Source organism: Polypterus senegalus, chromosome 18, assembly GCF_016835505.1.
Source record: "Polypterus senegalus isolate Bchr_013 chromosome 18, ASM1683550v1, whole genome shotgun sequence".
In the NCBI taxonomy this organism is placed as follows: domain Eukaryota; kingdom Metazoa; phylum Chordata; class Cladistia; order Polypteriformes; family Polypteridae; genus Polypterus; species Polypterus senegalus.
In genome coordinates, this window is record NC_053171.1 from 87659352 (window position 1) to 87677625 (window position 18274).

The 18274-nt window shown below is 42.4% G+C and overlaps 1 protein-coding gene across 3 annotated transcripts in view; it reads left to right on the forward strand.

The window, feature by feature from the left end:
- Positions 1–18274, forward strand: part of ston2 (stonin 2) — a 317978-nt gene that overhangs the window by 54210 nt on the left and 245494 nt on the right. For all 3 annotated transcript variants that reach the window (XM_039741323.1, XM_039741321.1, XM_039741322.1), the window contains exon 2: positions 17993–18205. In XM_039741323.1, coding sequence (XP_039597257.1) covers positions 18109–18205 — 97 coding nt within the window. In that variant the 5' untranslated portion in view covers positions 17993–18108. The remainder of the gene's footprint in view (positions 1–17992; positions 18206–18274) is intronic.

Below are 18274 nucleotides of genomic sequence, written 5' to 3' on the forward strand. Positions count from 1 at the left end.
GTACCGTTGCTCTCGTGCTGATATGTGACTACTCGATATTTGACACGTGATGTTCTTTTACATCCATTTTCACTTTGGTTGTCGTTTTGCGCATTGATTATGTTTTTTTTTTTATGATGTGTTTAAATTTTCACCCTCATGATGTCACCATATTGTTCATTGTATTGCGCTTTGTGTACTGCCATTTTCAGTATTTTGTTAGTGTTGTTGCCCTGGTGCAGCCTGACCGTGCCAGATGTTTGACATGCAATGTCATTGCTGCACAGCTGCTTAAGATGGCAGTGCGAGAGTGCTGGAAACCAGATTTCTATGTATAGGCTAATACTTTGCAGTGTATTTATCCATCCATCCATTATCCAACCCGCTATGTCCTAACTACAGGGTGTGATGGAAGTCCGGCGAGAGTTTCCGGCCCCCACCCCCAGGCCGCCAGGAGGAGATCTCCCAACCGCATGGATGTGCCCCGAATTCCAGCAGGGCCTCATGGACTTTGTAGTTGTTATGCACAGCCCTGCTGGATACCTTGGGGACCACAGGGGGTCGCTGTAGGGAGGCTCGTGGACTCTTATGTGCCCTATAACCTGGAAGTACGTCCTGGTCACGTGAACAGGAGAATTGACGTACTTCCAGGTTGAAGAGAAAGACTTTTACCCTGACCCGGAAGTGATAAGGACTTGTGGACTGTTGGGCAGGAACACCTCCGGGTCAGGGGGTATAAAAGGACTCTGGGAAAGCCCAGACACTGAGCTCAGCTGGGAGGAAGGGTGGCTGTGTCTGGGAGTTGGAGGATTTGTTTATTGATTTATTGATTATTGTTTATTAATAAGTAGTGTGGAGTGGAGGGTGCTTAGTGCACGTAATTATAATAATAAAAATAATTATTATTGGACTTTTACGTGGTGTTTGGCGTGGTACCTGAGGGTTCAAGGGAGCGATAGTGCCCCCTACTGCTACAAGGGTCACGGGGGTCTGCTGGAGCTAATCCCAGCCAACACAGGGCAGAAAACAAACCCCGAGTAGGGTGCCAGCCCACTGCAGGGTGCGCACACACCAAGGACAATTTAGGATCGCCAATCCACCTAACCTGCATGTCTTTGGGAGGAAACCCACGCAGACATGGGGAGAACATGCAAACTCTACGCAGGGAGGACCCTGAAGTGAACCCAGATTCTCCTAACTGCGAGGCAGCAGCGCTACCCACTGCGCCACCATGCCGCCCTGCACTGTATTTAGTCATTCTAAAATTGTTTTCTTCCCTTTCATCTCCTCATGCATTTCCAAAAATAATCTGCCATCAAGCCCTTCAAGTTCTACCACTGGCACCATATTAAGACAACATCAACATATTTTCTGCACAACATTGCACATAATATGCTTTTTAGAAGAAGTCAGCTAATACGCTTGGATGCTATATTGCTGTTTTCTCCATTTCTTCTCAGAAAGTATCTTATTGTAAATTATTATGTTTCCAGTAAAATATCATCAATTGAAACTCATGCAAATCTTTGGGAAAACCATACCTGGCGTAGAAACTTGATACTGTAGAGAATGTATTTTATGGAAATGAATTTATTGGCTACAGTATATACTAAATATAAAAAAGGAATATGTTTCATTCAGCTAATTTTAGGGAAAGGTTTTGAAAACAAATGAGGAGTTTCATTGTGCCTCAGGAAGACCCACTTCAGTTGTTCTGAATCTGAATGTCTCTCAGTGTCATGGAAGACCTCTTGACTCTGCTGCTTACGTGAACTCTGGGGACTGAGGCTTGATATTTTGTTGGCAGATGATGCAGGGTGTTGTCCTCCTCAGTTAAATCAGGCGGATGACATTTTACATGATGTCATAAGTCAGTGTTTACTCGGCCAGGACTAGTCTGAGTGTGTTTTAGGGTAGATCATGCTAACAGATGTAAAAAAAAAAACGTTGGATTCACAAAAAACATTTGTCTTTTTCACTGATCTTACCCCACTCCATTTGTGTTTGCGTAAAATGCGGACATTTTATTATTAGAACAATCTGGACGAGAACAGGCCATTCAGCCCAACAAAGCTCGCCAGTCCTGTCCACTTGTTTCCTCCAAAAAAACATCAAGTCGAGTTTTGAAAGTCCCTAACGTCTTACTGTCTACCACACTACTTGGTAGCTTATTCCAAGTGTCTATCGTTCTTTGTGTAAAGAAAAAAAACACAAAAAATTATGTGACATAGTTGCTTTTGCTTCACTTTGGTTGTGGTCCAGAGCTCCTTAATTAAGCGCAAATTTTACTTTTTGTGCTCGATTTTCATTGTGTTTCATTTTAGGATTATAATCTTTATTCATTTGATTGAGGGGAGGTTTTTGCCCTTGTTTGTCTTTATATTTGTGTGGACATCATCTATAATTTAAAAAATTTGTATCATATCAAATGTGTGGTAACTCGTAGAGGGCACCAATGAACAATAAAACCCAACACAGTCACAAGTTCAAATAATGGATTCTTAATCCACCAAACACATTTACACGGAGGCACAGCCGAAATAATACAAAAAAAAAAAGAAATTTTTTTTCTCTTTTTCTGCATCCAGTTCAGCGTTGCCTTCTGCCTCCCAGCAGACAGCAGGCTCCTTTTATGCTGGATCTGGAATGGCTTCTGGTGACCCGACATGATTTGTGGGGAGAACTTTTGGGTTGTTTGGGAACCAGGGCGGAGTGGTGGCTCTAAGGCTAAGGATCTGTGCTGGTATCCCGAAGGTTGCCGGTTCGAATCCCCATCACTCTGCTGGGCCCTTGAGCAAGACCCTTAACCTTCAGTTGCTCCAGGGGCGCTGTACAGTGGCTGACCCAGCGCTCTGACCCCAAGGGGTATACGAAAACTAACAAATTCCTAATACGAGAAATCATATAAGGTGAAATAAAAAGAACAAGGGCAGGTTTCTCCCAATAACGCTATACTTCTGAACTCCAATTCCCATGATCCCTTGCAGGGATGCGTGCAGAGGACCGCTGCCACCTAATGTATGGGGAATGGAACTGCTTCTGGCTTCTGCTTGTCCATTCCCTGGCACCTTCTAACTTGGCAAGAGGTCACGTCGCCGCCCTTCTGGCCTCTATAATACTCACCATTTTTAATGTATATTCAGCACTGATTGATTTGAAAGTATTGTAAAGTTACATTTCCTTTATTGATTGATTTGTTCAGCTGCCAGTACATACTGTAGTTTCCTACAAATCTCACATGTCCTGTATAATTATTTATACATTTGTAAGGATAAGTAACTTGTTCAGGGTAGCATAATGATTCTGTAATGGAGTCTAAAGGCTGCCGACTTGGCTACTACAATAGGAGTTCATCTTGAACACTAGAGATAGCGACTTATTGGCTGTACTTATCTTTTAGTTCTTTACAGCACTGGCAGGGGTGACTGCCACATCCTCACTTAAGGAAATTACATTTCCTGGCAGAGATGAAAACATGACAGCTAGCGGCTATGGTGTGCACTTGGCATTTTTACTGGCCCAGAAAGCTGTGTTCAGCTTTTTCCAGTGTTGATGTTCATTTTTGAATTTAGTTTAAAATGCACATGTAAAACATTGAAAATGTGAAGGTCTGATGTTTGTTCAGGTAAATTTGTGACGTCAATGTATTCTTAGTTTAATCTGTTAGGATTTATATGCAAAAAGCAAAAGTGTGATGCTGACATTTTCATTTTGTGGTACGATCCTGGAAAATTGTTGTGACGGATGATTTTATTGCCCTTTATTACACATTATTGCAAAGCTTAGTGTTAGGGTTAGGGTTAGGGTTCCTAAAACCAATTTTAGGAACGTTAGAACATAAGGCATGGCCTGGTGTGCAGATCGTCCACTTTGACTGTCCACTCTGCCTGTGACTGTTACCACAGGGACAATATAAAAAGTGACAGGCCCTTTATTCTTCCTATTTTGTGACAAACTGTCACTTCTCTTGTGGGTGTGCAGTTCACCATTTACAGCAAAGGCCTTGCCAGAGTTTGTTGAGTAAATCTCTTGAATCAAGGCCTTATGAGTCAAAGATGTGTCTTCTTCCCTGCTTGCCATCACAGACAGTGTCTGGGCTGGATTTGCTTGGAGTTACTTGGGCTATTATTGACCTCTGTTAGATCATCTTCGCTGATGAGTGATGCTTCCTACCCTTTCTTGATGACCACTGGATTCACTCACAGAGATGGTGAAATCGATGCAACAGTCTCAAATGGTGCACAACCAGAACAACATAGTGTGGAAGCTGGCCCGGACACACACAGACGGACATCATTGTTCACCCAACACACGTTTATTTACACTATAATTATATTTACACAGTTCAGTGCACGTCCCAGTGCCTCTTGCACCGTTCCCCCAAAGTCCAGGCCTCACAGTTCGTTGTGCCTTTCTCCTGGCCGCCTCCAGTCCTCTCTCTAGCTCCGTCCTCTTCCACCCGACTTCCGCCGTCGACTGAAGGGAGGTGGCCCCTTAAATAGGAACCCGGATGGGCTTCAGCTGCTTCCCGGCACTCCTCCGTAGCCACGCCCCAGTGTGGCGGAAGTGCCGGCTGCGCACCCGGAAGCTGTCTGGGTGTCATCTGTCGTCTTCCCCCCAGCACTTCCTGGTGTGGCGTAAGTGCTGGGCTCCAGGGATATTCAGGCACCGGGGCGCCACCTGGTGGTGGCCACGGGTCCCTACAGGGCTGGGCTTCCAAGCCCTTTACCCGTGGTCCCCAACATAACAGGGGCGGACGCCCCCTCGCGGTCTGGAGGAGGTACAAGCCCTCCTCCGGTCCTCCTGGGCGTCCCGGCCGGGCTCCAGCCCCGGCTGGATGCCACAATAGTTGTGTGCTTTCCTTGACAGTTGGCACATTTTGATCATGTGAGGTCCTGTTATCTATTATGTAACTTGTAATAATAAAGACCTACACATACAGCCCCGTTTTTCCAGACTGGTGCCACCTGGTTTGCAAATCAAGGAAAAATGTATCTTTGTCCCAATCATTATGGAGGGCTGTGTACGTATATCACTGTACACAAGTAGATGTTGTTGGTTCCAGTTTTTTCATGTAGAAGCATCATGTGCCTTCAGTTTTTATATGCTTCCATTCTGTCCATTATCCAACCCCCTTAGCCAGTTTGGGTTGTTGGGAGCTTCCATATGCCATCAGTTTGATGTTTGTCTTTGTAAACTATTTGCTTCATGACTGAAAGATTATTTTGTAATTTCTATGTGCTACTACAACAAGTAAGTAATGCAGATTCCAGTTTGGCATTCACCAACAGAATGCATTGCTGTAGCAATTGAAAATGTCCAAAGAATAAAAGCAACTGGCTCATACACAGAATTCAGTTGCTATAGTATTTGTTGCAGAAACTTTTTATGTATGTATATATATATATATATATATATATATATATATATATATATATATATATATATATATATATCCATCCATCCATTTTCTATATTGTGGCAGTAGGGGGCGCTAGTGCTCCCTTGAACCCTCAGGTACAACTCCAGACACCGGATAAAAGTCCAAGGCTCTTTATTATTTTTCACAGTGCACCAAGCACCTTCCACACTCTCTCTTCTAATATACTCTCCTCCTCGCCCAGACACTTTGCTCCTCTACCTCCCAGCTCAGCTCAGTGTCTGGACTGGCCCGTAGTCCTTTTATAGCCCCTGACCCGAAGGTGTTCCTGCCCAATTAAGTCCACAGTTCTTTATTACTTCCAGGTCAGGGTAAACAGTCCTTTTCTTCAACCCGGGAGCACGTCGTTCCTTCCTGTCATGTGACCGTGACGTACTCCCGGGTTATAGGGCGCGCAAGAGCCCATGAGCCCCCCTACAGCGACTCCCGGTGGTCCCCAAGGTATCCAGCAGGGCTGTGTAAAAACACTTCATAGTCCATGAGGCCCTGCTGGAACTCGGGGCACGATCCTGCTGTCGGGAGAGCTCCTCCTGGCGGCCTGGGGGTGAGGGCCGGACCACGAAGCTGGCAGTCCTCCACAATATATATATACATATATATATATATATATATATATATACTGTATATAGTATAAAGGCGTTATATACGTACCTGACCCAACACAGACTCACACCAGAGGCATGTATAAAATCAAATAACTTTTTATTTTTCTTCACCTGTGAGGCACGTCTTCCCCATGATCCCTACAGACACAACACAGTCCCAAGTACACCCACCAAAACACACCACACTCTTTCTTCTTCCTCCACCACTCCTCCATCAAGGTTCATCTTCCTCCTTCTGACTCTGGCCATTGAGTGGTGGCTGCTGGCCCCTTTTATAGTCCACCCTGAAGTGCTCCAGGTGGTTGACTGCCGAGTTCCGGCTGCACTTCCGGGTGTGGCGAATATCCTGCCCATACGGGCTCAGGAGTCCCAGCTGCAGCAACCCCTGGTGGCAACTTTGGGACCCAACAATTCCCATGCAGCCCTGCGGGAAACCGAGGCACCGCTCCAACCCGGGGGGGGGCCTTCTAGTGTCCTGGGGGAGATATTGCACAGTCCATGGCTGCACCTCCTGAACATATAACGAAGGGGCGTCCTGGCCGATCCGCCACAATATATATATACTGTGTATATATATATATATATATATACTGTGTATATATATATATATATATATATTTATTCATTTGTAATAGTAGTAGTCCGTCCACCCATTTTTGAACAATTTGTAGGTCACAAAAGAGCAAATTTTGGCAGCAGTGAGCAGAAGTATCTAACATATGTATGATCACTTGTTGACAATAAGGGGTGTCGCTGAACAGGGATCAAGCCCATCCATGATTTAAAAAAGATAAAGAAGGGTTTTTGTTGTCATGTCAGTGTAAAAGAAAAATACTGTCATCAGCTGGTAGACAGAATGTTTCAAATGGCCATTTGGCATCAGCAGCCAGAAAAATGAGAGACAGAAATATCCAGGAGGAAATGGGCAAAGCTTCGCTAGGGAACTAGTGGGCAGGGAACTCCCCACGTGCAAAAGATTCCTGACCCTCTTATGTAATAAGCAACTGATGCCTGGGAGAATATGACAAACACCTAGTTGACTTCCTGGCCTCAAGAGGGCACACAATCCCAAAGACTGTTCTGTCCCTCTAATAAGGAACAAAATGGCTACCCTGCAGATAAGGATGTTCCTAAAGATACAGCAGGCTCAAGGGTGTTTCTAGAGTGAATTCTGCTTTGGTGTCCATTATATAAAAGTAGACCCTACGGGTGACCCCAGAAAGGGTTTTGTGACTTGGCCAGCAGCGACCCAAGCGAAGCTCACAGACACAATTAGGCAAGAGATGAGTGCTGATTTTGGGTAAGGGCTCACCTGGCATGAGAAAGATGGAGGCCAAGTCACACAGAGTTTAGAATTGTGATAATGTACATCTTTTATACAGCGGAACCTTGGGTCACGAACGTCTCTGAACACGTCAGGTTACAACCAATCAAGTAAATGCAACACAAACACTGACTTAATCAATTTTAACGTGAAAAGAGGGCGACGAAAGAAGAAAAGAAGTGGGCCGCTAGGGTGGAGAAATCAAAGGAAGCAGGAAGCGCATCAACCTCTGAGCAAACGAATGCTAAACGTACAGAGAAAGAGGACGAACGCTCAAGTCAAGTGTATTCACTGCATGTTATCGTTATAGCAGTGCGCAGTTATTATTGTAGTGATTATTGGTGATACATAATTACTCTGATCAGTCATATGTTGGTGTTGAGTCATCCTTCTGAAAATGTGAATTTTTGGGTGTTGTATGGCGGTGTGGTTTGTAAATATATGTACAGTGGAACCTCGGGTCATGAACGTCTCTGAACACGTACAAATCAGGTTAGGACCAAAAAGTTTCCCAAACTTTTGCATCTGTTCACGACCACACACTCGGGTGACGAACAAGCCAGTTTCCCTTCCGGTTCAATGCGTGCGATGATTTCTGCGTGTTCAGTCTCTCCCTGTGCATTCGCTGTGCAGCGAGCGAGAGAGAGAGAGAGTGCGAGAAGGCAGTTAAAGAAGGTACCGGGCTTGTTTTTAAAGAGACTGCAAGGTTAGTTTTCTCTGTTCGAGGTTTTCTCAGTGTTATTCAATGTTTTTACATTTATTTTACTATTACGCTGTGCATTCTATGGTATAATTAACTATTTTTGTGCTTAAAAATCTTTAAAGAAAATACAATATATTTACATACAGCTCATACAGTCCAGAACGGATTAATTGTATTTACATACAATCCTATGGGGGAAATGACTTCGGGTCACAACCAAATTGGGTTGCGACCAGAGTTTTGGAATGAATTACAGCCGTGACCCGAGGTTCCACTGTACACTGTTCATTTTGTTTTGTGGCTTTTTAGAATCAAGATTACAGATTTGAAGTCTGATCTTTCTTTTAATGCTTTTTGACTAAGTTTATCGTTTTAATGACCAATTTGGTTGCATTGTCACATTTAGTCAACAATATCAACATGGCAGCAGTAACAACATTCACGATCCCTCAGTGGACACTTTTACAAATCCTTTACAGATCCTAGTGACTGATAGCTTCAGTTTCAAGTAGTGTTAGGTTTTTCCTGATTCCTTTTTCTTCTGCGAGTTTTGTTTTCTTCTTTGTGATTTTGGATTTGGTAATACGAGTTTTTACTGTCACAGTAATGACCGCCTGTCCTTGGTTTTTGCCTCTTGGTCCATTTATGTATCCTGAAGAGATCCTGCACCTCACAACAAGGAGTGTGTTTAAGTTATTTATGGTGAGCATGATAATGTCAGACCAGAGAGGAATTTTCTTGCTTTGTTTTTACAATATTTGATACTTTGTGTTCTTTCTTTGTTCTTTCTAAATTCTCTGTTTTTATATGTTATGGCCTCTTTGGGGCAGTTCTACATAACAGGATTTCTTAAGTAGTGTTCCTTCTTTGAGAATAATATATATGAAGTATATTTATATTGTAACCACCAGTGGGCACCACTTAGTCCCAAACCTCAGACACAGTAATACCCAACATGGGCCGGGGTTTAAATCAAGGATATCTATTAAACCAGAACACCCTTATAATAATCACCCTTGCAAAGATCAGTCACAGTACCATCTGATCATTCCATTTCTTCCTTCTCCTTCCTCCAAGAGTGTCAGGCTCTTTTTGAAGCCGGACCCAGGAATGCTTTAAGTGCAACAACATGTCCTCTTGGAAACACTTCTGGGTCAAATGGAAAGCTGTGAGGTCCTACCCCCTCTACTGTCACCTAGGGGTGCCAACAGGGTTGCACTTCTGGACTCCAGTAGCCAAACACCCCTACCAAACTGGGATGCCACAAGATGACCACTGCCACCTGTCGTATGGGGGACGGAACTGATCTTGGCTTCTGATGCTCCAAAAACTGCATTATTCTGGCCAGGCACAAAATCGTTTCTTTGTCCATCTGGCCAACTTGTCTGTCCTTCTATCTTGGCCTGTCATCTGGGCAAGAGATTATTTTCAGTTCTGGCAGGAATGACTGTCTGTCCTCTTGGGCACTTACATTATATACATACACACAGGGGAAAAGGTAATAGCCTTTAGTGTCAATTGCTTTGAATGGCAAAATTACCATTTTGTAGTTTAAACTACAGTTAGGTCCATAAATATTTGGACGGAGACAACTTTTTCTAATTTTGGTTCTGTACATTACCACAATGAATTTTAAATGAAACAACTCAGATGCAGTTGAAGTGCAGACTTTCAGCTTTAATTCAGTGGGTTGAACAAAACGATTGCATAAAAATGTGAGGCAACTAAAGCATTTTTTTAACACAATCCCTTCATTTCAGGGGCTCAAAAGTAATTGGACAAATTAAATAACTGGAAATAAAATGTTCATTTCTAATACTTGGTTGAAAACCCTTTGCTGGCAATGCCAGCCTGAAGTCTTGAACTCCTGGACATCACCAGATGCTGGGTTTCCTCCTTTTTAATGCTCTGCCAGGCCTTTACTTTCAGTTGCTGTTTGTTTGTGGGCCTTTCTGTCTGAAGTTTAGTCTTCAACAAGTGAAATGCCTGCTCAGTTGGGTTAAGATCAGGTGACTGACTTGGCCATTCAAGAATTTTCCACTTCTTTGCTTTAATAAACTCCTGGGTTGCTTTGGCTGTATGTTTTGGGTCATTGTCCATCTGTATCATGAAACACCGCCCAATCAATTTGACTGCATTTAGCTGGATTTGAGCAGACAGTATGTCTCTGAACACCTCAGAATTCATTCGGCTGCTTCTGTCCTGTGTGACATCATCAATAAACACGAGTGTCTCAGTGCCACTGGCAGCCATGCACACTGCCTGACTCCACCGTGTTTTACAGATGATGTGCTATGCTTTGGATAATGAGCTGTTCCACGCCTTCTCCATACTTTTTTCTTGCCATCATTCTGGTAGAGGTTGATCTTGGTTTCATCTGTCCAAAGAATGTTTTTCCAGAACTGTGCTGGCTTTTTTAGATGTTCTTTAGCAAAGTCCAATCTAGCCTTTCTATTCTTGAGGCTTATGAGTGGCTTGCACCTTGCAGTGCACCCTCTGTATTTACTTTCATGCAGTCTTCTCTTTATGGTAGACTTGGATATCGATCACGCCACCCCTGGAGAGTGTTGTTCACTTGGTTGGCTGTTGTGAAGGGGTTTCTCTTCACCATGGAAATGATTCTGCGATCATCCACCACTGTTGTCTTCCGTGGACGTCCAGGTCTTTTTGCGTTGCTGAGTTCACCAGTGCTTGCTTTCTTTCTCAGGATGTACCAAACTGTAGATTTTGCCACTCGTAATATTGTAGCAATTTCTCAGATGGTTTTTCTGTTTTGCAGCTTAAGGATGGCTTCTTTCACCTGCATGGAGAGCTCCTTTGACCGCATGTTGTCTGTTCACAGCAAAATCATCCACACGCCAGCACCACACCTCAGATCAAGTCCAGGCCTTTTATCTGCTTAATTGATAAGACATAACGACGGACTTGAACACACCTGCTCATGAAATAGCCTTTGAGTCAATTGTCCAATTACTTTTGAGCCCTGAAATGAAGGGATTGTGTTAAAAAAACACTTTAGTTGCCTCACATTTTTATGCAATCGTTTTGTTCAACCCACTGAATTAAAGCTGAAAGTCTGCACTTCAACTGCATCTGAGTTGTTTCATTTAAAATTCATTGTGGTAATGTAGAGAACCAAAATTAGAAAAAAGTTGTCTCTGTCCAAATATTTATGGACCTAACTGTATTTCTATTTATATTCTGCAATAAGTTGCAGTTCAAGTGCTGTTGTTGGAAAATCCAATAAATCACTCATGCTAAAGCTCCATGAAACGTAAAAAAAATAAAGTGTCAGTCAATAAAAATGTTGCAGTGCTTCCTTTTCTCATTTCCTGCCTTTATTCTCATTTTGATAAGTTATCCATGTCCTTGGATTGTTACCATGGCTTTGATAACAGAAAAATAGTGCAAATTATTTTTAAATCTGAAAACAAACATGATGCATTAAGCAACCTGCCAGAAAGTAAATGCAATTGTTTCCTTTAATCAGGGTAACTGATCTCTCTCTGCAAACAATGGTGTTGAATTTTATGGGGACCGAGTAAAAAGCTGCATTATATTAAATATGACCATGAGAGGCAAAGTCTACATTTGTTATTGATTAGCTTAGAGCTTATTTGCTAAATATGTTTATTACTTTATCTAGTTTCAAAATGTATATTTATAGAGTTTTAGGTATATGCAGTAAAGAGGAATAATATGAAATAACAGCTTCACTGAGGGAATCATTTTGAAATTAGATATGATTACGGAAGAATATAAGACAATTTCTAATAAGTGATTTGGCATAAGGAAAGTGTATATAACAAGCCTTTTGCCCAACCTAGTTTGGTGGTCTCTACTCACCCAACTCCTTCAAAAAACTATGAAGTCAAGATTTGAAGCTTCCAGGGTTCCACAATCCATTAATCCACTACACTGCTTTGTCTAATATTCTCTGTGTGAAGAAATACGTTTGCAACATTCAAGTGAAATTTACTCTTAAAGTGTTTCCAAAGCAGGGGTTCTAGGACTCGGTCCTGGGGACCACCACATGTGGCTGCCGGTTTGTGATTCAAGCAGCTTCAGGAACTCCTCGTCTAATTAAGCAAGCTGTAAGTTCCCCATGTCTGTGTTTTGGGGTCAATTGTAGAAATCAAAAACTCATTTGTTAATTTTTTATTGCAATGTATGTACAGTGATCCCTCGCTATATCACGCTTTGACTTTCGCGGCTTCACTCCATCGTGGATTTTAAACGTAAGCATATCTAAATATATATCACGGATTTTTCACTGGTTCACAGATTTCTGCGGACAATGGGTCTTTTAATTTATGGTACATGCTTCCTCTGTTGGTTTGCCCAGTTGATTTCATACAAGGGACGCTATTGGTGGATGGTTGAGAAGCTACCCAATCAGAGCACGTATTACATATTAAATAAAACTCCTCAATGATATACGATATGCTTCCCGTGCGGTGCTTCGCATACTTGAAAGCCCAAACAGCACGTATTGATTTTTGATTGTTTGCTTTTCTCTCTCACTCTCTCTGACATTCTCTGCTCCTGACGGAGAGGGTGTGAGCAGAGGGTCTGTTCACACACTGGCCTAGAGGATACGGACGCTCCTCTAAAAAATGCTGGAAGACTACCTTCACATTGCTCCCTTCCTTGCAGCTGCTTTGTCCAGCGGTGCTTCGCATACTTAAAAGCACCTATTGATTTTTAATTGTTTGCTTTTCTCTCTCTCTGTCTCTCTCTTTCACAGTCTGCTCCTGACGAGCACTCCTTTGAAGAGGAAGATATGTTTGCATTCTTTAATTGTGAGAAAGAACTGTCATCTCTGTCTTGTCATGAAGCACAGTTTAAACTTTTGACTAAAGGGTGTTAGTTCATGTCTAGAGGGCTCTAATAATGTTAAAAAACGTATTTAGAAGGTCATAAACAGGTTTTCTATGCTCTAACTGTGAAAATATTCGATTTATAAATAAAGAATCCTACTTTGCGGAAATTCATTTATCGCGGCAGAGTCTGGAACGGATTAACCGAGATAAACGAGGGTTTACTGTACTGTATGTATGTTACACAAGGATAATTTAACTTAATTTAGTTTTTTAAGATTTTCCTCACCATCATGATGTTCTTTCGGCCTTTCCAGGTGTTGTCCATGTTGTTTAATCCATAATTTACTAACACGCGTGTTAATAAGCCTGGCGCTGAAGTAGTTGCAGCCTTTCGTCATTCAGTGTCGTTTGCTTTGCACGTTGTCGATCGTCATTATGTTGAAGAAGGGCAAATTAATGGGATAGATAGAACTGACATTCGCTATATGGTAGATTGACAAATAGACAGACAGAACTTTATTTGTCCAGAGGGGAAATTTGGCTTTTTACAGAAATAAATACATACATAAAGAGGTAGATAAGTAAGTCAGTAAGTCATATCACAGTCCTGAACAGCCCCATTTATAATGCCCCAGATATGCTCCAGGTGCTCTGCGATGGTCTTCCAGCAGCACTTCCTGGTGTGGTTATCATGTCACCACCACCTGTTGCTAGAACTGTCCCCAAGTGGGCGTGTCCTCAGAGGTCATGGCCTGTATAAATAAATAGCCATCCAGGTGTGTGCTTCCCTAATCCGACTACACAAATTCCAAAACCCTTTAAACCTTTTTTTTTTTTTAACAAATGTTCTTTGCTTGTTCATTTGGTTTTTAGAATTCTGTGCATTCCTAGATTCCTGGCCGAGGTTACTTTTAGTTGTCCTCCTGATTCTGACCCTCGCTATGGTTTTTAGGCTATTCGCCCCCTGAATTCTCGTGCCTGCTGTGCGTAGTAAACACATGGGGGCTGAGTTAAAAGGGGTGGGTGACAGTGAAACCTGTAAAAGTTTTCCATACATCCATCTTATTGATTGAGTCCACTTTCTGACTCTTGAAGAAATCGAGACCTTAAACGACAGTGGGCAAGTTTACCTTAGGATTGTTGAAGACTGAAATTCAATACCTCATGTATTTTACGCTGACGAGAATAAGTAAGTAGGACTAGTGTTCAGGTCCTTCATATGCAGATATGCAGAAATCCCTTCTTTAAACTGAAAGGCAGTACAAATATTAGAGCTCAAAGATGATCTGTTTGAAAAAATATCCCCTGCCTACATACAACGCCCAGATTCAACTCCACGCTGATTAGAAGTCTGCAGCCTGATAAAATTATTGTTGAATAAAGGCAGAGTTGCCCAGTAACTGGTAAGCAAGCTGGAGCTCGTTGCTTGGAGACCACCACACATCTGATGGTGTTGTGACAGAAATGTACCACTTGGCATGAGTCTTTGTGTGTCATATAATGTGCGGTTGGATGAGGAACGCTCGGTGCATATGGAGGCACCAGTTTGCTGCGCAGGACTTTCAAGGCTCCCGTGTTGCTCTTTCTCTGGTGGGAGGGGACCACCTCCAAAGAATAAAACTCGTCTCCTGTGTTGGCGTTGCTCACTTGTTACATAAGTCGCTTTGGCAGTGTTTTCTTAACGCGTTGTGAACGAAGAAACAGTTTTCCCTGATAGGGAAGGTCACGCTTTTCAGAACCACTAGTTTCTAGAAATGTTATGACAAAATACATTTTCAGATTTAACTTGCATTCAGCTAGAAAATGTTGTGGGTTTTTTTTTTTTTTACATTTTTTACCTCATTTATGATCATCACCAAATGAAATTCTTCCATCCATCCATTATCCAACCCGCTATATCCTAACTACAGGGTCACGGGGGTCTGCTGGAGCCAATCCCAGCCAACACAGGGCGCAAGGCAGGAAACAAACCCCGGGCAGGGCGCCAGCCCACCGCAGGGCACACAAACACACCAAGCACACATTAGGGACAATTTCGAATCGCCAATGCACCTAAAATTCTTCATTCCACATTATAGCCGAGGACATAACAGAGGCACAGTAGTTAGTCTGTCTACTTCACAGAGTCATCCTTCCGTGCCCAGACATTATCTGCGTGGATTATGCTTATTCCCCCCATGTCTCTGAGGGTCTTCCTTCTGGTTACTCTGCTTTTCCTTTCACAGACCCAATGATCTGCCTGTCAGATTAATCGTTAGAGTGGGCACACTGATTTACTAAGCCGCCTGTCCAGGATCGGTTCCTGCCTTGTGCCCAATGCTGTCAGAATAGACCCTGGCCCTCCGACACCAATTGCATTTAAAGGATTTCAGAATGTTACGTTATTCTACAGGTGGCACGGTGGGGCAGTGGTGGCGCTGGTGCCTGGCACTGAGGACACCTGGGTTCACTTCCCGGGTCCTCCCTGCGTGGAGTTTGCATGTTCTCCCCGTGTCTGCGTGGGTTTCCTTCCACAGTCCAAAGACATGCAGGTTAGGTGCATTGGCGATCTGAAATTGTCTTTGGTGTGTGTGTGCCCTGCGGTGGGCTGGCGCCCTGTTCAGGATTTGTTCCTGCCTTGCGCCCTGTGTTGGCTGGGATTGGCTCCAGGAGACCCCCTTGACCCTGTGTTAGGATATAGCGGGTTGGACAATGACTGACTGACTGATGACATTATTCTACATTATAGTTGACTGTCTGTGGTGGGCTGGCGGCCTGCCCGGGGTTTGTTTCCTGCCTTGTGCTCTGTGTTGGCTGGGATTGGCTCCAGCAGACCCCCGTGACCCTGTAGTTAGGATATAGCGGGTTGGATAATGGATGGATGGATGGTTGACTGTAAGCAATGTAAGTTTTAGAGCTGTTGGCTGTAGGAGATCATGGTAGACAGTTTTTGCAGCTCTAACAAGGTTACATTTGGCATACAGTATTTCCTCCTTTGGTGTGTGCTCCGTGTGTTGGATGTGATTGTTGGCTTCACCGTGGGCAGTGCTGCAGGTACAGTCTCCAGCTTGTGGTAAACCTGCAATACAACAACAACAACAACATTTATTTATAGAGCACGTTTTCATATAAAAATGTAGCTCAAAGTGCTTTACATAATGAAGAAAAATGAAATAAAATACAAAGTAAGAATTAACACTAATTAACATAGAATAAGAGTAATGTCCGATGGCCAGGGAGGACAGAAAAAACAAAAAAAACTCCAGACGGCTGGAGAGAAAAAATAAAATCTGCAGGGGTTCTGAGGCCATAAGACCACCCAGTCCCCTCTGGGCATTCTACCTAACATAAATGAAACAGTCCTCTTTGGATTTAGGGTTCTCACGGAAGGACTTGATGATGATGGTCACGTAGACTTCTGGCTTTTAGTCCATCAATGTCGGTGCATCATGAAGCTTTGAGTAAGAAACCGGAAAAAGAAACAGAAGAGAGTGTAGAGGTCAGTACGCATTTTAGAGCCACCATGAATAGTTATTATGATGAATTGAACATACAGAGTATCAGGATTAAGTTAAATTGAAGTTATAGAAAGGCCATGTTAAAGTAATGTGTTTTCAGCAGTGTCTTAAAGTGCTCTACTGTATCAGCCTGGCGAATTCCTATTGGCAGGCTATTCCAGATTTGAGGTGCATAACAGCAGATGGCCGCCTCACCACTTCTTTTAAGTTTTGTTCTTGCAATTCTAAGCAGACACTCATTTGAAGATCTAAGGTTACGATTTGGAATATAAGGTGTAGGACATTCCGATATATAAGATGGAGCGAGATTATTTAAGGCTTTATAAACCATAAGCAGAATTTTAAAGCCAATCCTGAATGACACAGGTAACCAGTGTAGTGACATCAAAACTGGAGAGATGTGCTCGGATTTTCTTTTCCTAGTCAGGATTCTAGCAGCTGCATTCTGCACTTGTTGCAAACGATTTCTGTCTTTGTGTAGTATAAGGAGCTTCAAAAATGAAGTGATGGAAGTTAACAACTGAGGTAAACATATAAAGAATCGCTGCCTCTAAACGTGCACTGGAGAGTTTACAGGGAAGGCTGCTGGGCCTCTGTGTCATCAGACACAACGGGCAGAAATGCAATTGTGTGCCCCATGGGCTTTAACTGGCAATATTTTCAAATCACTGATTGTTTTAGAATCTGTCACGTTTTCAGATACATCATTAAAGAAAGTTTGGAAATGCTTTTGAACAAAGAAAATTTACAAATGACATGGCTTTCACAACAGGCAAATATGAGAGAAGTATCTGAAATTAACAGCGGTAAAATCTGCCACCGATTTATTAATTGACACAATTTGTAGATTTTCAGGTTTGGTAAAGAGTAATAAAAGCTCACTGGTTTATTAGTTTATTACACAAATTCAGCAATAAACCAACCAAACTGATAGAAATACAGTAGGTACTGTATTTGAAAAATAGCCTTCTGTCAGGAATAACCTGCCAGGATCCTGGTCTGTCTATAACACTGTGACCTCAGTGCTGGCTTGTCTGCACTTGCTTCCTGTCAGATATTCAGCTCTCTTCAAAACTGTCGCACTGCCTTGTGAGAACTTCACAGTACTCTACACACTCACATGGCAGTACTGCTGCTACTAGCACCGCTGCTAAAGGGGTTTACTGCATTACTCCGGGGTACTTATCTACTCGGCTTACAACACAACGAAAAAGATTTCAAAGCTCGACAGATAATATAGGGAGTTTTCTAGTTTTGCTGCTTTGTCTATCACATTTGTCACGCACTCTTCTTTGTAATTTTGTATTGTAAGTCTGTTTTATTTTTAAAAATCCTTTTGAAACTTGCTATTAAGCTTGTCCTTGGCTCCCCCAATAGTATCTGCTTTGTTTCTCTGTTGATTTTGATGTACTGATCTGTGTGTATATTTCATAAGGTACTCTGGTTTTGCTTGTTCTTGTTTTTGTTTGATATGGTCCATGCTGTTTATTGTACCATATAAAATAAAAACACTGATTATTCGATTAAGTCTTTGTCATAATATGCATTTATCTAACCAGTTTTAATCTTTTAATTTTATTTATTAATTTGTTAATAGTGTCTCTATTTCTCCTTTTTACAGGAATGAAACCACTTAAATGCTGATTACTATAAATCAAGACTGATGGATAAATATTTGCATCAAGAATCCAAACATCATATCGTGCAGCCTTAAATGCAAAGTATAATGAGTCCACAATGACACCTGAATCTAAAATGAAAAGCAACACAGAAAGGCTGGGTTGGGTCTCATTTGACGATGAAGCAGTTGTCACTTCAAAAGTACAACAGCCAGGTAAGAGCTTTTCCTTTACTTGTATAAAAAAGGTGATCGGAAATACAGCACTGCAGAAAAACGGCTACC